The 25,557-nt window shown below is 49.6% G+C and overlaps 10 protein-coding genes across 10 annotated transcripts; 5 read left to right on the top strand and 5 right to left on the bottom strand.

The window, feature by feature from the left end:
- Positions 1-7: 7 nt before the first annotated feature.
- On the top strand, positions 8-902 carry B0J16DRAFT_157196 (40S ribosomal protein S23). Its single transcript, XM_046122148.1, has 3 exons — positions 8-165; positions 272-535; positions 597-902. Exons 2-3 carry the CDS (start codon positions 277-279, stop codon positions 773-775), a joined length of 438 nt encoding a protein of 145 aa, XP_045981357.1. The 5' UTR covers positions 8-165; positions 272-276; the 3' UTR covers positions 776-902.
- On the bottom strand, positions 801-2,442 carry B0J16DRAFT_157208 (4-hydroxybenzoate hexaprenyltransferase). The gene has a single exon (XM_046122149.1). The coding sequence runs from the start codon at positions 2,256-2,258 to the stop codon at positions 1,029-1,031; it is 1,230 nt and encodes a 409-aa protein (XP_045981356.1). The 5' UTR covers positions 2,259-2,442; the 3' UTR covers positions 801-1,028.
- Positions 2,443-2,739: 297 nt separating this feature from the next.
- B0J16DRAFT_157178 (uncharacterized protein) lies at positions 2,740-7,151 on the top strand. The gene is made up of 2 exons (XM_046122147.1): positions 2,740-3,158; positions 3,212-7,151. The coding sequence occupies exons 1-2, from the start codon at positions 2,888-2,890 to the stop codon at positions 7,042-7,044; spliced, it is 4,104 nt and encodes a 1,367-aa protein (XP_045981355.1). The 5' UTR covers positions 2,740-2,887; the 3' UTR covers positions 7,045-7,151.
- On the bottom strand, positions 7,152-8,747 carry B0J16DRAFT_157163 (uncharacterized protein). Its single transcript, XM_046122146.1, has 3 exons — positions 8,644-8,747; positions 8,471-8,575; positions 7,152-8,413 (listed from the first exon to the last, which is right to left on the bottom strand). Exons 1-3 carry the CDS (start codon positions 8,650-8,652, stop codon positions 7,259-7,261), a joined length of 1,269 nt encoding a protein of 422 aa, XP_045981354.1. The 5' UTR covers positions 8,653-8,747; the 3' UTR covers positions 7,152-7,258.
- An 822-nt stretch (positions 8,748-9,569) lies between these two features.
- On the top strand, positions 9,570-11,384 carry B0J16DRAFT_157146 (glycoside hydrolase superfamily). Its single transcript, XM_046122145.1, has 5 exons — positions 9,570-9,748; positions 9,812-9,987; positions 10,038-10,136; positions 10,185-10,234; positions 10,282-11,384. Exons 2-5 carry the CDS (start codon positions 9,839-9,841, stop codon positions 11,262-11,264), a joined length of 1,281 nt encoding a protein of 426 aa, XP_045981353.1. The 5' UTR covers positions 9,570-9,748; positions 9,812-9,838; the 3' UTR covers positions 11,265-11,384.
- A 619-nt stretch (positions 11,385-12,003) lies between these two features.
- On the top strand, positions 12,004-14,496 carry B0J16DRAFT_385990 (WD40-repeat-containing domain protein; the record flags this gene model as incomplete). The annotated part of the gene is made up of 5 exons (XM_046131546.1): positions 12,004-12,571; positions 12,625-12,999; positions 13,050-13,098; positions 13,146-13,224; positions 13,306-14,496. The coding sequence occupies 5 exons, from the start codon at positions 12,004-12,006 to the stop codon at positions 14,494-14,496; spliced, it is 2,262 nt and encodes a 753-aa protein (XP_045981352.1).
- Positions 14,497-14,844: 348 nt separating this feature from the next.
- Positions 14,845-15,688, bottom strand: B0J16DRAFT_385989 (uncharacterized protein; the record flags this gene model as incomplete). Its single annotated transcript, XM_046131545.1, has 2 exons — positions 14,845-15,439; positions 15,492-15,688. 2 exons carry the CDS (start codon positions 15,686-15,688, stop codon positions 14,845-14,847), a joined length of 792 nt encoding a protein of 263 aa, XP_045981351.1.
- A 1,259-nt stretch (positions 15,689-16,947) lies between these two features.
- Positions 16,948-18,491, bottom strand: B0J16DRAFT_344897 (uncharacterized protein). The gene has a single exon (XM_046128213.1). It carries the CDS (start codon positions 18,014-18,016, stop codon positions 17,165-17,167), a length of 852 nt encoding a protein of 283 aa, XP_045981350.1. The 5' UTR covers positions 18,017-18,491; the 3' UTR covers positions 16,948-17,164.
- A 1,107-nt stretch (positions 18,492-19,598) lies between these two features.
- Positions 19,599-21,041, bottom strand: B0J16DRAFT_157086 (uncharacterized protein). Its single transcript, XM_046122144.1, has 2 exons — positions 20,305-21,041; positions 19,599-20,173 (listed from the first exon to the last, which is right to left on the bottom strand). The coding sequence occupies exons 1-2, from the start codon at positions 20,713-20,715 to the stop codon at positions 19,820-19,822; spliced, it is 765 nt and encodes a 254-aa protein (XP_045981349.1). The 5' UTR covers positions 20,716-21,041; the 3' UTR covers positions 19,599-19,819.
- Positions 21,042-22,074: 1,033 nt separating this feature from the next.
- Positions 22,075-24,789, top strand: B0J16DRAFT_157069 (kinase-like domain-containing protein). Its single transcript, XM_046122143.1, has 2 exons — positions 22,075-24,292; positions 24,352-24,789. The coding sequence occupies exons 1-2, from the start codon at positions 22,208-22,210 to the stop codon at positions 24,703-24,705; spliced, it is 2,439 nt and encodes an 812-aa protein (XP_045981348.1). The 5' UTR covers positions 22,075-22,207; the 3' UTR covers positions 24,706-24,789.
- The last annotated feature ends 768 nt before the right edge of the window (positions 24,790-25,557 follow it).

Here is a 25,557-nt window from a genome sequence, read left to right as displayed (position 1 = left end):
AGTGGAGCACCCATCGAGCACCTCTTTCTGCACGTGACCTTCATCGAGTTTTGAACAGTAGGGTCACCAAACCCTACCTGGAATTTGTGCTTGTCAATTCCTCAACTTTTTGCAGCCTCCGCAAATTACCATCACCATCCCGTCGTCGATACACAGACAGATCCGGTAGGTACTCCAAGCAATCCAATACACCCTCCCAGCTGTGTCGCTCACCCTCGAGTCTTTTTTTCTCTCTCTCATTTCGCATCGACAGTCGACTAACAATCTCAAGCAAAAATGGCTGGAGGCAAACCCCGTGGTCTTAACGCCGCCCGTAAGCTGCGAACGAACCGAAAGGACCAGAAATGGGCCGATCTCGCCTACAAGAAGCGTGCCCTCGGTACTGCTTATAAGTCCTCTCCCTTTGGAGGTTCTTCCCATGCCAAGGGCATCGTCCTTGAGAAGGTCGGTGTCGAGGCCAAGCAGCCCAACTCCGCCATTCGAAAGTGTGTCCGTGTCCAACTCATCAAGAACGGCAAGAAGGTCACTGCCTTCGGTACGACGAACCCCAGACGCTACGAGGAATGATGGGCGGGTTAAACTAACAATTTTTATAGTCCCCAACGACGGTTGCTTGAACTTCGTGGACGAGAACGACGAGGTCCTTCTGGCTGGTTTCGGTCGTAAGGGCAAGGCCAAGGGTGATATTCCCGGTGTGCGATTCAAGGTCGTCAAGGTCTCTGGTGTCGGTCTGCTTGCTCTGTGGAAGGAGAAGAAGGAGAAGCCCCGTTCTTAAGCGAAGAGCGCGTGGATGGAAACAAAGTCATATTTCGACACGTGGAGTCTATTCGGATTGCTTGCATCGACATTACGGTTAGGGATCTGATCATGGGAGACGGGTCTGAAAAAGGAAAATAGATCACAAAGTCTTCGACGAACAACAAATGATGTGCACGCTGCGTGAGGTGGAACTTAAGAGGTGGATTTCATATCTCTGCGTGATGACATTGTGTTACAACTGTTATACATACATTGGATCCCGTTCCCCTCTAACACTCAGCTCTGGGAGGGTTTCCCTCTTCGCGCCCTTTGGCATATCTGATGGCGTAGTCTGCACCCAGGCCTAGACTGACCACCCCACCAGTTATCCAGCAGCCATTAATGAACCACCACCAGCAATCCTTTACATCCTTGAGGTTGACTCGTTTAATCATAAGCCCAAGCGTGACCATTGCTCCTCCACAGCTTCCAATAAAAAAAGCTGGCCCAGCACCTGCTGCATATCCAGCAACAGCAAGAAGTGAGATCTGCACAGCCGCCAATCCCGTAAGCACTTGCTTAGTTTCGGCATCATGCTTCAACGCGATGCTCTTGATTCCTGCCTTGACATCGTCCTTGATATCCATGTGAGCATAGATCATGTCATATAGCACTGTCCATGCAATGTTCGAGGTATATAGACACGCTGCAGCGGTCAGCGCAGCCGTATGTGATATCAAATCAATCCCAAGTGCCGGGAAGCCCATGATTGCTCCCCAGGAGAAGGTAAGGCCCAGGACCGCCTGAGGATAATACGTCACTCTCTTAGCCAAAGGATAACTGGCAACCAATATCAGGCTGGGGACTCCATAGAACAGACAAGGTAGGGGGAACTGCAATAGTATTCCCAGGCCGGTAAGAAGTTGACATCCGGTGAACACAAGGCCTTTGAAAGGTGTGATGGCACCGCGAGCGATAGGTCGGAGCCGGGTTCGCGATACATGAGGGTCGAGGTTCCGGTCCCATAGATCGTTGATGGTACACCCAGCCCCTCTCATGACGAGAGCTCCAGAGAAGAAAAGAAGTGAAGTGCCAATGACAGAGCCTGGGGATGCCATAGGCATAGCCATTGGGGCAGCGATGAGGGTGGAAAACAGGCACGGGAAGAAGAGGTAGTATGTTCCAGCAGGCTTGTCAAGTCGTATTAATTCAGCATAGGGAACCCATGATGCTGGGAGCTTGGACAACAGTCCTGTCTCAGGCGGTTTGTACGGTGCTGGTCCTGTTGTCGTTGCAGCTGTGGGTGAGTCCAGGTCTTGAACAGCCGTTGGTGAGGGTTGAGTTTTGGCTTCATGAAATGCAACCGCTCTCTGAGTGTTCTGCCATGGTTGCGTCAAAGATTTCGAAACATGGACGAGAGAAGGTCGTGCTTGGAATTGTCTTTGGCTTCTCAACACTTGCCTTGAGATGCCTCGACATTGAGCCCAGGCCGCAGCCCGGGGGAGTGCATTTAACCTCATGGATTAACAAAGGTCTACGGACCTACAGGGATAAAAGAACACCATTTAGCAGTTGGCGTATCCATAGATTGTCATGTAATGCTTACCGAGAGCATATAACTTGCACAGACAGGTCCCCAATGGCAAGTCGCTAAGGCATCAATTCTGGCGAACTTGAATATAAAAATTAAACTATAAAATGAATAATCCTTGCATCTCTTAGGTAGGTCACAGTGGAGCAAAATGGCCTGCTATGCTCCCAGTATCTATTCCGTGGACGGAAGGTGGGTTCATCACGTGCTGCTGCAGTGCGGCCTGCTTCTGGGTACTTTTGATCTTTGATTGGTCGCGCATTCGATGCGCTGCTGAGCTGTGTGACGCGACTAGCTGCTACGTACCTAATTGTAGGTCGCTCCAGATTTGTAAATCCTCCAAACACTTACCTGAGAACCTTTCAATAAGTGGCCTCGATGACTCTCCTATATTGAATGGGGCTGGTCTAGGACGAGCGGCTTACCAGCCCAGTTCTGCGTACAAACAGAACTCGCAATACGAATTCCCTTCGCGACCAGCACCCGTTGCGATATCTCGTCTCAAGCAGGACCCCACCATAGCTACATTCGCGCGAAGCACTTTGGAAGCTCGAGACAATGCCGACCTCATTGCACCCCCAAGCAAAGTTCGATCCTATACCGCCCGACCTGGACCTGTATGGGTTGGTGGACAAAACACCCAACTTCAAGTGGGTTCAGCGCGTCTCGAGAAACCAGATACGCAGTCTTGGTCAACAGGAATTCGAGAAGCTTGTGTTGATTCACGTCATTATTGGCGGGAAACCTCTGGTTATTGACGGATGGGAGGCAGCTTTATCACAGGGGCTTTTTGATGTTGGTTGGTTGGAAAAGACACATGACAAGACACGTATGTTGTACCTGGTCCCGACACTCTTGCAAGTACTAATTCTTTTTCTTCAGAGGAGAACGTGCGAGATATTAGCGCCGGAACCGACATACCCATGACAACAGGTCATTACCTGCGTTCGATGAGACAGCTTGCAAACCAATGGACTCCGACCAACTTTCGTGACGAGCGCCGCCAGCGTCTTTATCTCAAGGATATCGATTGCCCTCCTGAGTGGCACGACGCACTACAAAAGGTTATTCATCCGAATTTATTCTATTTGAACGAGAACGCCAGCGAAGCTGGAGGCTCACGATACGACGAGGACGCCTTCCGGGATGAATCTGCTGCTGCACCAGCCGGTGACCTGATGTCCAGTTTGCCAGAGGAAATGCGCGCCCAGAATCTCATGTGCTACATTGGACATGAAGGTACATATACCCCTGCGCACCGCGAAATGTGTGCATCGTTGGGTCAGAATATTATGGTGGAAGCATCCGGAGAAGAGAAGGGCGAGAAACCCGGCAGCTCGATCTGGTTCATGACAGAAAGTAAAGATCGTGAGGTTGTCCGTGAATACTTCCTCTCCATGTTAGGTCATGACATTGAGATCGAGAAGCATTTTGCTCAAATCAACGCGTGGAAGAAAGCGCCTTTCGATGTTTACATTGTCGAACAGAGAGTTGGTGATTTCATTCTCATCCCCCCCTTGGCCGCGCACCAGGTTTGGAATAGGGGTACTCGAACAATAAAAGTGGCCTGGAACCGCACAACTGCCGAAACTCTTGAGATGGCCTTACATGAAGCGCTTCCAAAGACTCGGCTTGTTTGCCGCGATGAACAGTACAAGAACAAGGCGATCATCTTCTTCACCCTACGGAAGTACTACCGTCAACTTCAGAATCTTGAAGAGAATGCAGAAATGACCTCCATGAGCTTTATGGGGATTGGACAAGACATTCTCAGAAGCTCGCCTCGTGCCAAGCAACTTGCAGGCGACTTCAAAAAGCTCTTTGCACTCTTCACGGAGCTACTACTTGACGAAATGTTCGCGTTCAAAGAGAAGGAGGTAGAGTTCATAGAGTTTGACTCTTGCATTACTTGTTCATATTGCAGGTCCAATATTTTCAATAGGTTCCTGACATGCAAGCACTGCACTCGCATGCTCATCAACGGCGACGAGGACACCTACGACGTTTGCATGGAATGTTACGCTATGGGACGGTCTTGCGCCTGCCTCTCGGGATTACAATGGTGCGAGCAATGGAGTTGGGCTGACTTGGTCAATAATTATGAAGAATGGCGCTCAATGATTATAAAGAACGATGGTTTTGTCGATTTCGAGTCTTCGCCGCAACCTCTGGAAATTGCTCGACAGCGCTCTGCAAAGAAGTCTTTGGCCCAAATTTGCCAAGAAGCACTGAGAAGGAGACCTTGGAAAGACATCACTCAGCCGGAACGTGAGATTACACCAAGCGAGTCAGAGCCAGAAGTCGATGGCGAAGGGAGGCCAAAGAAGAAATATAAGAGGAAGAAGAAGCGCGGAGAGCTTCGGCGATGCCATGTATGCTGTCACAAGGACTACGCTTATCGGGTTCATCAATGTACGAATCCCGGCTGCACCGAATCCTACTGTTATGGCGTTCTCTACAGAGCTTTCGATATGTTGCCACAAACGGTCCTTGAAGACGAACAATGGCAATGTCCCAAGTGCTTGGGGATATGCAATTGTGGTCACTGTCGACGCGTAGGTAACACGGATCCGTACACGCCAAAGAACACTTTACTAGGACATGATACGCGGCCGATTGCAGACGACAGAAGTGTCGAGGCTCTGGTTGACTTCCGTGTGCACAATCTCTCATGGCTCAAGGCCGCAGGGGAAGAAAGCCGCAGCAAAGATAGCCGAAGAATGAAGAGACTGCGAGAGCAGGCTGATAGTGCTAAAGCACAGGATATTACAGAACAGGAAGAAGCCGAACAGGCTATGCAAGACGGTGCTAGGTTCAATGGGGCCAATGGTGTACATGTATCCGGCAAGAATGGTTACGGAGACCAGAGTCATGTTCTTGGCGGCCAAGGTGATCGGCCTATGACTGATGATGGTTCTGAAGGACGATTGCCTCGTTACACTGATGAGAATGGTGGACTAACCGACGAGCCGACGGCTATGGATATGTCCCAGCTTGAAGAGGCCGATGCATCCTTGTATCCGGATCCTTCTCTGGTGGCTCGGCAGCGTATCGGCATGGGCTACTATGAACCAGATGATGCGCCGGACAAGATTCTATTTGATCCTTTTCAGGCACCACCTGAGGATGCTATGCGACCGTCAGAACCAGATATTCCTGAGTTTGTCAAAAAGTCCATTCGGGCAGCCAAAAGGAAAGCCAGACGAGAGAATGAAGATCCTGATTTTGTTGTTGGCAAGTCACATCACAAAAAGCCTCGTCTCGCAAATGAACCAGAAACAGATTTCCTGGATAGTATGGACCCTGCGCTGTTCAATGGGTCGCCTTCTATCCCTGAAGCTGTCATGGGTACACCTAGTCAGACCGATAGAAACCAAAGCACAATGCAAGACGTCGGAATGGATGTTGCTCGAGGTGCATCTGACGCAACTCTAGCTCCAGGCCCGTCTAAGAAAAGGACTCAGCTGTTATTCGACGCGAACGAGCCCGAGCTCAGGCATGCCAAACCAATAACATCATATGTCGAGGCCGAAATGGACTCGGACGAATTCGAGGAGGAACCAAATCAACAGACGAAGACTTCGTCGCCCGAGAATGGCGCAAAAACAGGCAAGAAATCGGCCGTCGATCTAGCTGCCGATGCAGTTCGTGCTTTGTTCGGGTCACCTATTTCCTCTAGCCCACAGCCCTTTATTGAGATGGATTCAACCCCTGGCACGGATAGAATTCCCAAACGCCGCGGTCGTCCACCTAAAAAGGCTTCCTCTGTTGCACAGTCCACGTCTATCGACTCTTCTCATAAATCTAAGAGCGGACAGAAAGGCTGGCTCAGAGGCCGGCCTCGAAAATCACGTTTGTCTCAAGTCACAGCCGCTGGCGGTTCAGCCGAGATCGCTGATGAGACCTCCCAAACTCAAGACCGCAATAGCGATGTCGAGCACGATAGAATGGTCGCCGAGTTGGAGGCACATCTTGCTGCTGAATCGACTGAAGGGGCTTCGGCGCCTATAACAGAGCCTGGTCAACGTCGTCGCCGGGGCAGACCAAGAAAGTCCGGTGTGACCACCATCGCAGCTGCATCTGCCCCTGCCGGTACATCTGAAGGAGATGCCGAGGATGAAAGCCGTACCTCCAGGTCCGCTCGTCGTACTCGACGATCAGAAGGTGCTACCATGGAATCCAGTCGGCTGTCTAGCTCACCTCCGCCGTCAGCGACCTATGGTGCAGGAGCTCCGCTCATGTCCATGGCGGAGCGAATGGCACTTAAGGGGAAGAAATTTAAAATGGGAAAACGAAAATCAAGAGGCGTTTCTAGTAGTGCAACTGCCACCCACTCAGAAACCACAACTCCCATAGCAGACCCCAAGGCTACTTCAGAGGTATCTGATGAGCCCCCAGCTGATGTTGGCCCAGAGGTTTCTCGCAGCATGAGCCCTGGTGGTGAGTACATTGGCGAGCAGTCACCTCCTATATCCTCAACCCACCAGGAGAGCTCCCAAAGTCCCTCACCGCCCCCTCTCCTCCAACGACCTGCACAACCAACTGTGGTCAGAATTGGCGATACAGACTCGGAGGCAGAACAAAGTGACTCGGTGACAAGCTCGGACTCAGATAGCGACGGCGATATCCCAGCAAGACAAAACACCGGACGAGGAGGTGGCCGTGGCCGTGGCAGAGGAAGGGGCCGCGGCAGGGGACGGGGAAGAGGGCGTTAAGGGATCGTAAAACACATTGCGCATTTTCATTTCATGAGCACATTGATACCTCGTAGACCGGCATACAGGATTTTTTCTTAGCATATGTCTTATTCTCCTAATCTGACAGTAGCGATAGGCACAAAATATTTTCGAGTGGCATTTCTTGCTATTTTAGTTGCCCGATGGTCTATAACTTTCAGTAAGCGGTGCTTTGTAAACAATTCAACCAATATCACGGCCGAAATAAACCCAGCTGCTTTTCCAGATCGTGCCATCGCCCATTCCGCATGGGGTCTAATTTCTTCAGATTGTCTAGCCAAGATGCTACCTCGCTTTGTTTCTCGAGTCCAAGAGGCTGCCCAATAAGTTGGACCAATGCCATCGCATACTCGATGAGAGCCTCATAAATGCATTTCACATCGCGGTAGTCTTCTAATAGGTCTTTGATGTTGGTTACTTCACGGTCAATGTATAGTTTGCGGTCATTCACTGTAAGGTTAGGGGCTATCTGGCGGCTGGAAGCAGAATCGGCCAGGTTCAATACCAGAAACTGATGGTAATACCACAAGGACTGATCCTCGGGTCCCACGTTCAGACCTTCGTCGACGAGTTCAAGTTCTAATATGAAGTCAGCAGTGCTAAGTAAGACGTAGTGCAGGTGCTTGCCTTGGTCTAGGAAAGCCTTGCGAGACTCGTCATCCGCATTGCGCTCATCGAGAAGTCTGGTGATGAGCTGGCTTCGGTTGTGCCACGCCGAGAAATTGGAGAGATCCTGGCGGATTTTGTCGGTAGTATACTGGAATTCCGACTCCACTAGGCTCTGACCATTCAACAAAGGGCTCTCGAGCTGGGCTACGACGTGACGACGGTAGCCCCAGGCGTGAAAGTTGCGTCGATCCCTGGTGAGCATCTTACTGACAAGACCTAGCTCCTCCTCCCAAATGCGCCGGGCAGTGGATACATTGAGCCTCTGAATTGCACAGTCAAGTGTCCAGAGTCGATAGTTCCATATCCAGTAGCATTTTGGAAACTGCAACAAAAGGGGGACAGTAAAAGCCAGTTCGGAACGGATCACTTCGACGTCGGCGTCGGCGTCGACATAACTTTCAGGTGTTGTACCAATCTTCCCAGCTGTCCGGGAGTTGTGGTGCAGCGGGATCTCGGTCGAGGAGCAGGATGACGAAGCGACGGAACAGGCTGTGTGAATGTCGTTCGCTGAAGTGCTCTGCGACGCCTTGGAGAGCGGCGATCCATCCAACGGTTTGGATAATGAGCCAAATATTAGACAGCGCCTGCGGGCGTTCCATATCGTGTAGTATTCTGGGTTGAGACGCAGGAGTTTTGAAGTAAGCTGGAATGTTTCAAAGCCGTAATCGTTGTTGGATATCTGCTCGCGCGTGTGAGAAGAAGACAACCATAGTGTAGAAGTCCAGTGCTGACCTACCTTTTGGCGGATTTCGTCCTCGATTTTACGGTACTTTTCGATCTTGACCAAGTCTTGCTTGCGCTGCTCTTCTGTTCGGGACCGCGCAGTGCGGGCTATGCCGTGCTGGACGCCTTGAAATCAGCATCAGTCACCAAAGAAACTTTGAAGTTGGAAGAGGGGTTGATGCTAACACTGGTCATGTCGGTGCGTATCTATATGATGTTCTGGCTCTGAGAGTCGCCAGCAGTGACTGATTAGTCTAGAGGCGCAATTGTAGGTATTTGCTGATGCTGTGAGAGGGACGTGAAACGGACCCCACGTCAACTTTAGGTATCTATAGGGTAAGCCAACATGAGGTAGGTACCTTGCGGTAGACACTTTCTTTTGCATTGATTCAACGTCTCCTGCATCAAACTCAGATCCAGCACATACAAGTACCGCATTACAGCTGTTGCCAAGTTTAGCGGCTGTATCTGAATCAGTGACATCGATACGCCATCTGTATAAACTTAGTACTTACACTTGATCTAGTACAACCCCGTCCCCTGCTTTGGGTGGACAGAATTCTAAGCTGAAACCAACCTGCAACTGTAACAGGGCCCCCAGAAGGATTCTTAGTATGATATGCTGAACACAGGACACCAAACTCAACTGCATATGTGATTCGTCGTACAAAAATGACTTGTCTATCTACCAACCTTGATTCACTTTTACTGAGAGTCCATCTGGTTTTTCGATTTGCAGGGAAAGGTTCAAGGCAAACTACTAAAGTATCTGCAGTTTTTGGGCATCCTTTCACTCACTGCCTATCTAAGTTAAGTACATTTGGGCAATCTCAGTAGTAGGTACTAAGATAGTTCATTTCATATCAACCAACACTCATCTGTCGTAGTATGAACTGACACATGGGACAGCATATGTGATGCAGAGATGGATCTTACAGCCCATCTCCATAAAGGCATCCAACCGAGTGACGGGGTACACATAATGCAATGGAGGTTCATTAGAAGAAGGCATAATGAGTACTAAGTTACAGGTAATCAATAGGTGCTGATTGCAGCTTCGAATCTGCCTATGCAGTCAGTTAGCTGTTCAAATCATCAGGAGGTACCTTCCATACCTATCTGCAGAATACATTCTTCTTTTGCGCCTGCCTCTTGCTCTTTGACTCTCGGACCTTCCTCACCTTGGAACCAAACTACTAACCTCTACCTTACCTAGGTACCTGCCTACCTGCCTGCCTTAGTACCTAGGTTAGTAGTGTTTGACTACCTACCTAGGTAGGTACCTACCAAGGTAACTGAGTCGAAAGCTTCCGCTCTCATCTTGGGTCTAAATCCTGACATATGAATCTATTAGCCTTTACGACTCAGAAGAAACAAAAGAATGTGGCCATTCATCCACCGATCTCTGATAGCTATTGCTGTTTTCCAGGTTACCTTGTCCCTTGCACTCCTCCATGGAAGATCACCTTCTCAAAAAGAGATCATCCAGAGAACTAACGGGCATGTTAACACTGTCTACTTCACGAATTGGTCTGTAGATTGCCTTATAGCGTCCTGGATTCTCTACTGACATGTTGCAGGGGCATATATGGAAGGAACTTTCAACCTCAAGATCTCGAGGCTTCCCAGATCACACACGTACTTTATGCTTTCTTGAACCTTAAACCTGATGGAACAGTGTACGTTTGAAGGATTTACGAACAAACATGCGCTGACTATAGCTACAGTTATACTGGGGATAGCTATGCAGACCTCGAAAAGCATTATGAAGGAGATGGTGAGTTAGCGTCCCTTGGTCTGCTCCCATATCTAAACAAAAACAAGGCTGGAATGACAAAGGAGATAACGTGTATGGATGTGTGAAGCAGTTCTTCATCATGAAGAAAGTGCATCGTCATTTAAAGGTTATTCTGTCCATTGGAGGATGGACTTGGTCAGACAACTTTCCATCTGCCGCTGGCACCCTTGAAAACCGTATTAGGTTTTCCAAGTCCGCTGTCACTTTAATGAAAGATTGGGGGTTTGATGGTATCGATATAGACTGGGAGTATCCTGGTAACGATGACGAAGCCACCAGCTTTGACTTACTTCTCCAGGCTGTTCGAGATGAACTTGACTCATATGCCAGTCAAAACGCTCCCGGTCATCGTTCTCTACTCTCGATCGCCGCACCCACTGGTTCCGAGAAGTACAGCAAGCTGCATCTAGCCAACATTAGCAACGTTGTCGATCGAATAAATCTCATGGCTTACGATTATTCTGGAAGCTGGGACAGCACCAGTGGTCACAATGCGAACTTGTTTCCCTACAAATCCAGTGCGAGCCCATTCAATACGGACGATACCATCAGGGACTATATCGAGGCCGGTGTCCTACCGGAGAAGGTTGTAGTCGGCATGCCAGTCTACGGCCGCTCATTTGAAGGCAACCTCGGTATCGGCAAATCCTTCAGTGACGTCGGGCAGGGCTCTTGGGAGAGGGGTGTTTGGGACTACAAGGCATTACCCAAGCCTGGTGCTGAGATAAAGTACGACCAAGATGCTCAGGCCTACTATAGCTATGATGCTAGCATGCGTGAGTTGATCTCCTATGACACGCCGGACTGCGTCCGGAGGAAGGTGGAATACATATTGAAGCACGGTCTTGGGGGAAGTATGTTCTGGGAGGCTTCTGGGGATAAGAAAGGGAACGAGTCGCTCATTAGTACAAGCTACAACTTCTTGAAGGCGTTGGATGCATCCGAGAACTGGCTCAACTTTCCGGATTCGCGGTATGCAAATATTGCTTCTGGGATGATTGGCGAGTAGACATAGGCATGTCTGCATTCTCGAGAGTTATCTATTATGTATAACCTTGCTTCCTGTATTGTTATTAAAGTAATGGTGTTGGACTGTGTTAGGAGATTGTTGGCACCACAGTCGGTTCAGTCAACTTCAGCCGAAAGGCTTTTTCACATTGTCTCTTCATCTCTACACGAAGCCAATCTTCTCCTACGGGACAGATGCTTTGGTAACCTTGAACCATTACCTCGTGTTGAACTTGACTTGCACTGACAGAAGAAATGTGCAGTTTCGTTATTGGTAATATTGGCTTGGCTTATATGAATCTCTAGCATGGAGGCCAGCAGGTACTGCCTCCCTCCTACCTACTAAGGCAATAACGTAAACAGCTCATTGCCTCTGTACTTGCCACGGGCGACCTTTGAAGAAAATTGAAAGAAATATGAACAAGCAAGTGCTGCCTTTTTGTGCTCCACGTGCATCGTTAATTGGCATAACTCCTTCCCCCTGCAACCACTCCTTTTTCACTGTTCCTTCACCTGTTCACCCTAGGTATCCTCTCTTCCCTACAAAATTTCTTTCGACAAACATCGATACTTTCCAACCATCTGACTTAGTAGGCAGAGCAGCTTACTGTCAAGTAAGGGACTGTCTATTGTAGCAGGCAGTATTGTTCAGGTCATAGCTAGCACTTCATTCGTTTCTCTATGATCTACCCGGAGATCTACAACTCCCTGCTACATCAATATCGAGAGGGATGTTTCGGATGCCGCCTCGCCGTCCTCAATCTGCTCGACGGAAGTGCGACGCAGTTTTGCAGCCATCAAGTCCATCGGATTCTGGCTATAGTTCAGCAGAGGAGGTTTTCGAATCCTCGCCCACTATCCGAAAAAGATGCTTTCCTTCGTTCGATGGCTCCGGTCCGGATGGCAATATCCCGCAGAAGTTGCTTGAGAATGAAGCGCAAGAAACTCTTGCTGTCAAACAAAAAGGAATCTCGACCGTGGTTCCCAGAACACCCGAAAGACGCCGCTCTAGGCAGAAGCCAACGATTGTTTCACCGTTCGTCTGTCCGAAGAGCCCCAAGCACTTGCCTTTGCAAGATAGAAGAATGGATCTCAACAGGAAACTGGACAGATATGTCCCAAAGCGTGACTTTGTCTCTCCATCATCTAAAAGATACCGGACGACGAAGCAAAGTCAGGACCTGACGAGGGAGGAGCGTCTAAAGCGCAACAAGTGTGCTTCTGCCGACCCTTTTGTTCTCAAACGTCGCGTTCTGGACCCCGACCCGCGATTTCCTTTTCGAGTTGACGACAACAGTCAAGACAGAGGTTCGATTATCGATGCATCGTGGTTTCCGTGCTAACATATGTCCCATCCTTAGGCGTAGCTCTGGGTCAACTCCCACAGAACCGAGGGGGCGAGCGTCAGGCAAGTATGGGTGCCATGTGGTCAGTTGGAGGTATTGCGCCCAGCACAGTTGCGGTAGATGACGGACAAGGGCATCTCGTCCGACGCGGAACGAATGCCAGGGTGTTTTCCACTCCTTTCCAAGAAGGTATTATTAGTACGTCGGTCGAAAAGGAGAAGCATGAAGGCCGCATTGCTTCAGCCCTCAAACTTGATCAGGTTCGAAAGGTCCTCGAGTTCGCACAAAACCAGCGAATACCTCCAAGTCCAGGTTATCACACTTTTAGTACAGAAATCAGTCAGACCCATTGGAATGGCCATCAGTGGGCCAACAAAGAAGAGTGGTCCGGTATGTTCAAGATGCTTGGCTCTGCGTAACCCATGGCTGACTGAAGACAGCCCCTGTTAGGCCAGCAAGACAACGTCTTCTCCCAGCTGCTCCGTTCAGGTAAGTGAATTGGCACACCAAAGAAGCAGTGGCCTGATGTATCATAGAGTTCTCGATGCACCGAACCTCAAAGACGACTTTTACTGCTCGCCATTAGCATATTCAGCAACAACACATACCCTCGTCGTTTGCCTGGGAAATCTACTTTATGCTTGGTCTGAGTTTCGGGGCGTCCAGTTGCTCCACGGCGCTCATCCTGACACCTAGTTGACGTCGGTCGCCTTCTCGTCAACACAAGGAGGTAAAGCTGTGCTTGGGATCGGACACTCAGACGGTCGTGTCCTGTTCCAATCTGTCTTTGATACACTGCCGCGATTTCAAGTTCGTCAGGCATTCCCTATTTCCTGTGTGAGCTGGCGTCCTGTCTGCACGCTACGACCTTCCAAGAATCCTCTCACTCCAGGAGTCCAGGTTCAGACCGAGGACTTGGTGGTGGGTGATGAGATGGGTAACATCTATTACTACGTGGTAGAGTGGCCGATAGGCTGGGAGGTCACACGGGATACATGGCCTGGCGCAGTATCATTGATAGCCAGGATCAGCAATATTCACTGTCAGCAAGTATGCGGTCTTGCATGGTCATATGATGGTCGTCTGTTTGCCTCAGGGGGTAACGACAACCTCTGCTGTCTTTTTGATGCTGATCAAGTTGTTGGGCGACGATCCGAGCCTGCCATACCAGGAAATGGATACCGAGCGCGCATCGAACCTAGGAGCGCTTACGGTGGTATTGAACTGAGAGTTACACAGTTGATAAGTCACTCCCAAAACGACAACGAGCCCACGGGTGCTTTCGCGGCACAGCTGCGATCAGTACCAAATGCCACTGATGCTGTCCGCTGTCTCGGTCCTGGCACCGCGAAGCACCACTGGAACCACGACGCAGCCGTCAAAGCCATCGCTTTCTGTCCTTGGAGACGTGAGTTGGTCGCAACGGGAGGTGGCTCCAATGACAAGTGCATCCACTTCTTCCACACACCATCTGGTGCAGCTTTAGCAACAATTTCAGTATCGGCTCAGGTCACCTCGCTCATTTGGAACACGACTCGCCGAGAGATTGCGGCCACGTTCGGTTACTCTTCACCAGAGCACCCTTATCGTGTCAGTGTTTTCAGTTGGCCAGAATGCAAACAAGTTGCAGCGATCCCCTGGGAGGATGACTTGCGAGCTCTTTATGCCATTGCTTATCCTCGAGGATCAATTTCCAACAATCCAACCGCCGTGGGAGGAGGCCAGGAAGGGTGCATTGTTGTTGCGTCGAGCGATAAGAGCATCAAATTCCATGAAGTGTGGTCGAGGGAAAAGGGCGTAACGGTAGGCGCCACCGGCATTCTGGCTGGCAGTGATATTCTTGAGGGGCTTGAAGGCATCGACAAAGAAGGAGACATTATTCGTTGAAGTGTCCCTGTTCGACTTGAAATGTACCGAGGAACGAAACGTCTAGGCTGCAAGTTATGTTCAGGATTGAAGGGTTTGAGAGAATGACAATAGATACGATGAGAACCCTAACATGACTGCTTTTCCTGTCAAGTTCTGCTAAGAACCGTTTCTTTGTGAATGTACAGATACACAGGAGAAGCTGTCCGTTTCTTTTCTTTTGTAATGGCGTGAAAGAACAAGATGAGATATTGATTGACATTTGCAGTAGACCTCGAGGAACGCCCATAACAAAGACTCCGAGAACTCCAACTAATAAATACGCTACGCAGTCTGTCAATTTCTGAGACAGACACCAAAACAATTCAATCATTTCAGGATGGCGATGAGGAGCACAAGAATAATGATGAGAACCACGATGGTTGTCATTTGCTTATTTTCGCTTGCTCCACGGGCAACCTTTCCAAGCATTCTGCTTGCGCGGTCCAACCGGCTTTGATGGCGATCGGTAACAGCCTCAACCTCATCAAGCATAGCAACGTGGCTATCAAGCTCGTCGCCGATTTGCATGCTAAGTTCGCGCTGACGTCCAATAGACGCACCCAGGCGATCAAGCTGCTCATCTTGTTGTTCGAGAATCTGAGCGTGATACTGGTGAAGCTGCTGGTTGTTCATTCCCTGAGCCTCATCCTGGTACCCTGCGCTGTCCTCAGGATCGTCACGATAGCGTCCAAAAAGCTCGGTGGACGGGGAAGGGGGGGTGTCGCTGAATCGAACTGTCTTTGGCTTCCGCGAAGTCGGCGATGTAGAAGCTGCGTGCTCAAAGTCGTCGGCGAGCTCCTCCGAGTTAGGATGGGTGAGGGTTTCGGTTGCTGAGGAAGAGGGCTGGCCCTGGAATTGGGTCGTGAGGTCATCGAGTTGTTTTTGGAGCGAAGAGATAGAATCCGGGAGGTTTGATGCGGCACTATGAGTGTCAGTTGACAACAGCAGCATGGAAGTAAGTTGGTCAGACACACGTTGCATCGCCAGCTTCGGTTAGCCGCCGCTCTTCTTCGCGGAGGCTGATCAAACCATCGCGGAACTGGTCGAAAGAGCGTGAGATGTGGCCATCCTGGGAGTCGCCTTCAAGATTGAGGTTCTTTGCCCGCTGTCGCTCAAGGAGCGAGAGCTTTATATGGTCTGCGAGAAGAAAGAGTTGGTTTGCGCTCGACATGGTTTGCGATATGTTGGAGTACGATGGCGAAGCGGTTGGTAAACTGATAGGTTGATAAGAGCACTCTGCCTGCTCAGGGATACCAAACAAGAACGAATCAACAGGCAGCTAGAGCTGGTATTGATAATTAGAGATAGCGAATGAGTCTTTGCTGCGGCCCTGACGTTGCGACGATGAAGAGGATATGGAAGTAAGGTACCTACCTTGTCCCAACTCTAGCTACTACTAGTAGGTTAGTACTAAGGTAACGAAACCCAAGGGCCCATAGGTGCGAGGTACCTAAAACAGGCGCCATAGCTGCTGTTCTACAAGGTATCCTAGAGGCCTTGGCCTAACTGGACCTTGACCGAAGGTACCTGTTTCTCCAGTCTGGCCTGGAAGTACGAGGCAACCTGGAAGAGCTTGGGAATGGGCATGCTTCCTTCCCCTGAGCCAAATCTTTAGGGAGGTAAAAATCTACTAATCTGAATAAAAATGAAATAAGACCAGCAGGAGCTGTTTCAATTTCAACCTAATATCTTTATAATCTACCACATTCTCATTGAGGTCTTTTCATGAAGTGAGCAACACCTGTTACTGTATGTACCAAAAAAGTACGCTGTCTGTGATAGGTAGCCCGGTTAAGGACGGGACCTACATGCCTTAGGTACCTAGTAAAGAAAAAGAACCAGTTAACCCATTAACTAAAAGAATAGAATACAATTGGTTGCTATTAGTTATTATGTTGTTTACACTTAATAACAGCACAAAATGCTAGGACTGTATCTCGTTCTTTGTACTTTATTAAATAGTAATAAGTTGGACCTAACTTGATTGATTTAGTAGATAAACAACCAATTGATTAACCTAGGCCTGCACAGAGAGAGCGAGGGAGGGAGGAAGAAAACCTATTGTTACTACTCGTATACAAAAACATGTGTTCTACATGATTGTTTTGTCCATGATCCAACCACATGTATCCGTATGGGCATCACAGTCCAGGCCCCATGTAATCAGTGTCGCTAAACCCATCCTTTTATTCTTTCAGATCCTTGACTCAATGATAATTTCTACAACCTTTAACCAAGCATGGATCAAACATGAACCTAGTGCCGTCGCGTCCGCTTCTGTGAATATGCTCGCGAAAACAACGCCAAGGATAAACGCGTGTCATTTGCGGGCGTTTTTCTCCGCTGATGGGTCCGCGAAGTGCACGATAGTTGTTCGGCTACTCTGGACGTCTACGATTGATTTCACACGCTGCGACAGATCAAGGAAACTTAATGGTGAATGATGTATATTGCAATAAGATGATATCAAGCCATGACTGTCCGAGTCTATGGCATACGCTCTTGGGGGTCTTTCCCGTCAATCCCAAGGCTCCTGTCCCAGTCCCATCCCAACCCATAAGCATGGCAAACCGTAAACTCCGAGTATATAGCAAAGAAAAAATAACACGCAGTCAAAAGAGACCAACATGTCCCCGAGCGAGGCCCTTTAGTCCATTTTCATATCCATATCAGGGACAGCGTTAGCTGGTCGGGGAGACTCAGCAGCAGAGAGAACGTCCATGCCGTCAAAGATAGGTGGGGAACACTGAAGATTTCGAAGTGCTCCTTCGGCTGTCTGGCTAACAAGTTGGCCTTGTCGTAGGTTCTCGGCAAACAGGAAGAAGCCCTCGTTGGTTTCCACGAAATACGATTGTAGGCCGCTACTCTCGAGAAGAATCCTGGCGTTGGAAACAGGGAAGTGGTTTTCGATGTAGCGAGCCCAACCTCGGGCAGCTTGTTGGATGTGATCTTGTTCACTGATTTTTCGCCAGCCAATGCCGAGGTGCATAGTGAAGTTATCGACAATGGGTCCCTCGCTGGCAGGCTTGGCGTCGCTTTTCGGGTGAGAGAATGCAGCTGTGGGAGCGCTCGACACAGTAGGAGATACGCGCTGCAGCTTGGGATTTCTGATCAGAGAACGTGCCTCTTTGATCGCGGCTTCCTCAGCAGCCTTCTTCTCTTCAACCCATGTTCCCGATTGGCTGCTCGCATCTGTGATATAGCCAGTGCTCTTCTTGATGAGGGTCATGCCGGGGCCGTAAATCCATTCCTCTTCAGGCTCTTCAACGGGCAGGGACTTGATGTCAGGCTCGAGGTTGTCGGAAGCCTCGTCCCGGGAACGCTTTCTACCAGCTGCAGCAGGTCGAACAGGCTGAGCAGCTGCAAACTGGCTAGGCATGGGTGCAAATCGTGATGATGTGTGGTGTCCAAAGCTTGCCATACCCATAGACTGGTGGGCATGTTGGGGAGACATGGTAAGGACGGGAGAGGGAGAGAACTGAGAGCTGAAATACGACATTGTGCAAAACGTTCTTCTTGAGGGAACTGGAAGTTTGTTGAGTGGTTAGTAGTCAGCGATGTCACAAACCATCTATAGCGAGCGTCTTTGGTACACGCGGTGGTGAGCTCCGTTGACTTGAGACGGAACGCTTAGATCAAGGTTGAGCGAGATAGATGAGATGGAGGAACGGAGAGTGTGCGAGAGGAGAGGTAGGTAGTAAGACGCGATGCGGATGGCCAGTAAAAGAGAAGGCACGAGTGTGTGAAGGAGGTTGCGACAAGTGAGCAGGTACTAGAGTGATATGATCGTAATGGGAAGGAAGGTTCGAGTATGTTGATGGACGAATGGATGTGAGAAAGGAGAGAGAAGGGAAGGAACAAGATGAATGGAAGAAGGAGGATTAAAAGCTATAAAATAATGCGAGGGGACGACAGGTAAAAGAACCTGTGAGAGCAACGGGAGAGGAAGAGACGAGAAGAGAAGGGGCGTGAGTATGAGTCCAGTGTGAGTGGCTCTTTACCCCAGGTTAAGGTGCTCTTTAACCACCCACCCATGCAGCCTCACTCCGATCTCCAACAGTTGTGGAAGTTGGCACTGTCCTGTTGGTCTCGCGAACGGCGAAATCCGCGAAAAGCTACTTAACAAAGATATGTCCTGCGCCAAAGAGAGGCGTCAACACTAGCAGCGGCTTGTACAGCGTACGGCAAGCTGCAGCTGGGACCGTGCTAAGCGTCAAGTGCACAGTAGCACGCCATCAGCTTATCGCAAACCTCCCGGCCCTAGATGTGGTTTAGCTCGGGGCCAAGGCAGCTCGCAGTTGCAGCGTCAGGTACGTACCCGCTCATGGTCCGCCCCACTCGCAATCCGCGCTTGACCCCTTCTAGATTGCGTAATTGTTAAGGGTCTCTTGACTGTAAGAGGCATAGCGTATTAGCGGGTCTCGAGCATGTCTCGAACGGCTATCTGGTTGGATGGCCAACGTTTGGACTTTATCCGTGTTTGGAAACCAGTTGCCCCGTGCCACTCTGAGCCGAGCTCAGCAAGCCCAGCTCAGCCAAGTTTTTTCACCTGTGATCCGCTGCCGCCATTGACCAATGTGAACCCAATTATATTCCAGGCCGATCCACACGGCTTCCGCCCAGTCCGAGTCAGTTTGAGTTCCTCCCGGCGTTAATTGGATGTTAGCAACCTGTTCCTCCAGGCCTGATTTGCTCTCGAAGAAACCATTCGAAAGGGTGGAGACTGCTTGTGTTTGTGCCTGAGGTAGCCAGGCACAACCGTAAAAAGTTTGCTTGTTGGAATTTTTATTGCCGCGAGGCTCGAAGGACGTAACTCTATCCCTAGATTACAAGAAAAAAACTTAACCCCGATCCCCTCCATGTGGATCTGGAGAAGCAAAACGACTTAGGTAATCACGTATTTAGATGCAAGGTACGTACCTTAATAAACTAACACAATGGAAATTCAACCATGAGGTTGGTTGCCTGCAAGCAGAGAGCTCCTTGATCATGGTACCAATACCTTTTGAGCCAAAATTCAATTGCCCTAAGCTGCAGGATGAAATTCTACATGACTTGAGCATAGGCTTATTGAAACTACATGAATGCTCGCGTACAAACAGTATTCCCTCGGTGATCTTCGATAAGCTGACCGGTCATCGTGCGGCAGGCTCCAGTTGCCATGACACTATGTTTTATTCATGCCGAACCCGTGAGAGTGATTTTGTCTTCCTTGCATCTGCCGATACTCTCGACCTCCTGACATCACAATGCATCTCGGTAAATCACACATCGTCAGCGTTTCCACTGCCTCCGTAAAAGACTAAAAGTCTTGGAAATCCGAGGTCCTCAATCCCAAACCTACCAGGCTAGTATTGCGCCCAGCTCGCCTTCTTCTTACCGTAACCGGTGCATATTCTATGTCGGCTTCCGTGCGTCTTCCTCGAACTGGTGCCGTGTGGGCTCCGTTGAATCGGCTTTGGTGACGAGCCTCGGGCAACTGCCTTGGTGTTTGCGGCTGTTGATTCACGGGTAAACCATCGCTGTATACAGGCAAACTTCTCCGCGGAGGCGTAACGTTGAGTTCTTCAGCGATCATTGAGGCTATTACATCAAGATCCCTCGAAAAGTTGGTTGGTTCGGGTTCTTGCCCCGGTATGCGTATTGGTATATCGAGCTTGGACTCTCAGTCAGCCTGCTGTTCTTTTGTCTGCCCCTAGTGACCCAAGCTGTCTTGGTTCTGTTCCAGGCTGTAATGAATACTTGTTGGCGTGGAGAGGGCCAGTTTTGGTGGAAATCCCAACTTACAGCTGTTGCAAGTTGCCGACGGTCGGCATCTCTTTCATCCTCATGTTGCTCAATGACATAGTTGATCATATTGTCGAACTGTGTGCGAGAGCGTAACGGCATAGTGTGCGCTTCTCCATCGATGCTGCCATCGGGCGACGATATCACGGGAACTCTCTCTTCTCTTGCCGACATCTCTGGGCTCGACAAACTGCGAGATCCTTGTCCAGAGTCTGAGTCGGTATCTGTCTGTATCATTGTATTGATGGCGTCCTCGAAGGCGACCCCTTCGTTCCTGGGTGCACTGGTCTTTGCATGTCTTCTGTCGCCCCCTTGTCGCTTTATGAGATGTTTTCTGTAACGACTACGGCGCTCGGCATCGGCCATCTCCGGTGTAGTAATGACGATTGCCGTAGGCTTCAGTCGCAACATGTTGACAATGCCTTTGTAAAGATAGCATCGTGGGTTTAAAACCTGCCAGTAGGTAGTTCGACACAAGTTGAGAGGCCCCTAGTTGGTTCCTTCCAAGCTTAGTATACTAACCTTTGGGGTTTGAACAAACCTGAGTCAGTGCAGATGTCATTCGTTGTGAGATGTTTGGAGTAGCAACTTCCTGTATCACTTTTTATATAGGGTAGGTGTGTTGGTAGGTAACAATGCGAAAATCAACGACTAAACCTACCTACCTAACAAGTAAGGTGTGTTTAAAGAAGTATAGAGCTTCATGATAAGCAGCCGTGTATATATATAGAGGAAGGTACTATGTATCTAAATAAATGTATTCTGTGGTACGCAAATGATATTAACTACTTAGGTAGGTACCTACTAACCTTGTTAGGTGCCAACCGTTCGCGGAATGTTAAATGGCGAGTTATTCTTGGTACAGCAATAAACTGTCCAAGTATACCTATGCAAAAGTGTCAATGCCGCAGAGCCCAGCTGCAACGAAGGGGCTTCATGCTGTGAGGACCTTCATACCAAAGGCAGGTAAACTATATAGTCTTTGTGTTCAGATACTGGATATTTCGGTTAAACATCCATTAGCAACTAATTGGGCACTCTTATTCCTGTTTGCCATACTCGTGGGAGTGGTGAACAATGTAATCAAAGAGGCAGCTTCATTGGCGTGCTCTTCCGTAGCTTTAGTAAGTACTAGACTAGTATTTAGGGATGCACGTTATCCTATCCATAGATATCGAAGGATCAACCAAAGTATAAAGATACAATCATTGAAACTGAGAGAGGTTGGCAGCTAATTCTGCTCTCCTTTCTATCACCCTAGAATGCCCCTTAAGCTTAATGGACAAGGTTGGCGATGGCCTAAGGTATCGTCTTTCGCTTCTCTGTACTCTCGTAATCTTGAGGTGGGCTGGGGTGGCCTCGTACAGCACCCGACCTGACTGACTGCCCTGCCCGCCCTCCTATACTTTTTTTCCTCTTCTTCATTCGGAGGTACCTGTCGTACTAAATTACCTCTTCAGGCTTTACCTACTTACCTACCTTCATACCTTAATACCCAGGTACTTACCTACCTAGGTACTTATCTCTTACTGTCACGTCCACTACCAAGGTTAGTACCTGGAGGTACCTACTAAGTTAACCCAGGTTGGGTCTCGTTTACAGCCCGCCTCAGTACAGTACAACGCAACGCAACATAACGCAATGCAAAGCAACAACCCGCCTTTAATAATAATTTGTTGCTAACCACCTCACCCATCACAACCTCGCACCTCACTTTGACACCTCTCGCTCTCAACTAACTCCAACAAGATTGTTCGACATCGGTGATGCTCCACGGTCCACGCCGCCGCCAGTGGCCGACCGTCCCTTGCTCACGACTCGCGTTACTCCTCCCCGTGCGAGTCGAGCTTGAGCCTGCCCACTTCCCCTGAGCATCTGCTCCAAGGCTTCTCCATCGCCCACCATGAACGGGGACCTGAGCCTTTCTCAGGCCCTAGGCGGATTGCGCATCGCCAACCCTGACGACGCCGCTGAGGCTGTTAATGCTTCCTCAACCTCTTCTCCTGGACCCGACCCTGCTACTCATAATACATCCCTTTCCGCTTCCACATCAATATCCGCCCTCCACTCCACGTCTCAAGCAACAGCCACATCCACAACGCCCTCGCCATACGATGCTATTCGTCTCGACCCTATAGATGCCGGAGTCGACTCTTCGCTAACCGACCCTCGACTCACCTCGTCTGCCCAGTCGTCCGACTTTATTCCAGAACTAAGCCCCTCCACCGGTCCTTCACAGTCATTACCACAAGCGGAGCCATCGAGGACGTCCATTTACGGAATGCCCAACGTGCCCGAACCTGGCTCCAGCACTTCATATCCTGTTAGGGAGTCCAGCCGCCGAGACCCCCAACGCTTCAACAAACCGACTCGACCAGTATCAGGTTTGAATCCCGGCGGCAGTCCGTTACCACCTCGAGGGAGCTCAAGAGGCATGGGAGTTGGCTACGCAACTGGGCCTGGCGGACCGCAACCGAACCAACCATACACTGGTGATGCGCCAGTTCCCACCACCAGAGAAGACTGGCAGGAGCGCGGAGCTGCCGTAGGAGTCCGCCGGGAGGTTGATGCGAATGGACGAACTGTTGTTCGACAGGTTAAGAAGGGCGTCCGCGATTTTTCCTTCGGACGTACTCTTGGAGAAGGCTCCTACAGCACTGTATACATGGCAACTGATCGACAGACTCTCAAAGAGTATGCCGTCAAGGTACTCGAAAAAAGACACATCATCAAGGAGAAGAAGATCAAGTATGTCAACATCGAGAAAAATACTCTTAATCGACTCACTGAGCATCCTGGCATTGTCCGGTTATACTACACATTCCAAGACGAGACTTCTCTATACTATGTCCTCGATCTATGTAATGGCGGGGAACTTCTTGGTGTTTTGAAGAAGACAGGTACTTTCGACCTTGAGTGCACTAGGTTCTACGGGGCACAAATCCTCGATGCCATTGATTATATGCATTCCCGAGGCGTTATTCACCGAGACCTGAAACCCGAAAATGTGTTGCTGGACGATCAAATGCATATCAAGATCACAGATTTTGGGACTGCTAAATTACTGAAGGACCCCCGGGAAGATGGGTCAACAGCATCAGCCATTGGCGCTCCTGACCCAGGACAGGACGAAGACAGCCGTGCAGCATCATTCGTTGGCACTGCTGAATATGTGAGCCCTGAACTCCTTACACATAAGAACGCCTGTAAAGCTAGCGACTTATGGGCATTTGGCTGCATCATATATCAACTTTTGGCTGGCCGACCACCTTTCAAGGGTGGTAGTGAGTATCTTACCTTTCAAAAGATCGTTAACCTCGAGTACGAATTTCCTCCCGGTTTCCCGCCGGCCGCTCGAGACCTTGTGGAGCGTTGCCTAGTTCTTGAACCTGCCAGGCGACTGACTGTAGAGCACATCAAGAACCACGAGTTCTTTGACGGACAACCCTTTGGAAAAGGACTCTGGAGAACCAAAGCACCTCGTTTACGCCCTTATGTAGCGCCTCCGCAAGAGCCGCAGGTCATCCAGCTCAACGGCTTTTCCAACCCCACAAACCCGGCCAACAACTCGAGAGCACCCCCTGCGCCCCAGACCACCCCTTCCAATGGGAGTAGTCGGCCTTCTCGAATAATCACCGAGCTTCCTCCCCCGACACAGCTTGATATCGAATGGTCGCCAGTATTGACTAAGAATAACGAGCGCATTCTCAAGCTGGGTGACCTTATGGTGGTCTCAACGCCTCTACCTTCTAGCCCCCATGGAAAAGAACCAGGAGAAGGACATAAGAAGCTGTCTCGTTTCTTTATCGGAAGCACAACAAAGAAGCGTCAGCGCTTGGTCATGATTACCTCGAGTGGTCGAATTGTGCTTGCTCCAGCTGGGGGTGAGGAGAAAAGAGCAAAGCAAGAGTTGTCTTTATTAGGCTCGGACTGCTCTTGGAAAACCCAGGTCGACGCGAAAGGACAAACAGTGTGGTGTGTTAATACAGTAAGCCATCCATAGGTTGTTTCTGAACTTATTGACCTTGTACTAATAATTGCAAACAGGGAGGCCACCATTATACATTCGAGGAAGCCAAATCCTCCTCAACCCCACCGGAAGGCGGTTCTGCCGCCGCCGATTGGATCGAGTGTCTGGAGCGTGCCAGAGACATGGCCCTCTCTCAAAGGATGGTCACTTCTTATGGAGGCGATGGCGGATTTGCTGACATGTCGTCTCAAGTATCGAGTCCCTCGAGTACAATAGGGGGGCCGGGCAACTATTCGGAAGGGTTTGGTATAAGCGACCGACAGGGAAGGAACCATCTGAGTAAGAATCAGGGGAACGCTGAGGATCCGGCACCTAAGCGTAACCGGTTCAGCAAAAGACAATCAAGAAATGGTCTGGGATCTGCATTCTGAGGAGTCGCCGACAGCCAAACTGTACGGACAAACCTGGAGTGATCATCCTGTGGACTATTTCGTCGACTCCGTCCGGCACTTGGCCCTCATCGATCACGTCCAGTACCTTCATGGCATTGAGAGCATGGTGTCTTAATTGAGGAGTTTTATTCATCTGAGCGGACTGGTCATTGCATTGTTTTGGGGTGCATCTTATTTTGAGCGTCGAGGAAATGGGAGGTGGTGAAGGGCACAGCTGCAGTGCGGTTGCCAGTTGATGGATCGCATGGACCAAAACTTCTAGATTTCAGGAAGTTCACGCCACCATATGGCTTTATGCAAACGCAAACGTCAGAGAGCTTGTATTCTTTCCATCCGGTCTGTGCTGGTGTACTTGCTTGGGGGAGGGGGGACAACTTGAGCTTTTTGCTGAAATTTGGAGACGGGCCACAATGAAGATACAATTCTTCCATGGCGATACGGATTGGTAGCGTCTGGGGCGAACAAAAGTCGCTGAAGGGCCTCATCGTCGGCTTTACTCCATGGCTGTGCGCGTTGATGTTCAGGTCGATTTCATGAGTACCTAGTCGAAGTGCTGTAGAAGTGGACCTATCTGTATTTTTGAAGATAAGAGTTGAGCACTCGATATAATGCGTTCTAATTAGGCGTAGAACTACACAGGGATGGACCTAACTAGGTTAATTGTTAAGAAAATGTCAATCTTCCTTAAATTTTGCGAGTATGAATTGCGATATCTATTTAGGTAGGTAGACTTGGTTTATCTTCAGTAACGCAATACAGCAATTGCCAAAACAATGTTGTATTGTATTGTGCTTGTAATTATGCTATAAATATCCAGGAACTCGTACAGTA

The sequence above is a fragment of the Fusarium flagelliforme genome (assembly GCF_020744385.1).
Source record: "Fusarium flagelliforme strain FIESC 12 MPI-CAGE-AA-0113 chromosome Unknown B0J16scaffold_5, whole genome shotgun sequence".
Classification (NCBI taxonomy): Eukaryota; Fungi; Ascomycota; class Sordariomycetes; order Hypocreales; family Nectriaceae; genus Fusarium; species Fusarium flagelliforme.
Note: the sequence above shows the minus strand (reverse complement) of the source record. Positions and strands in the feature narration are given on the sequence as shown.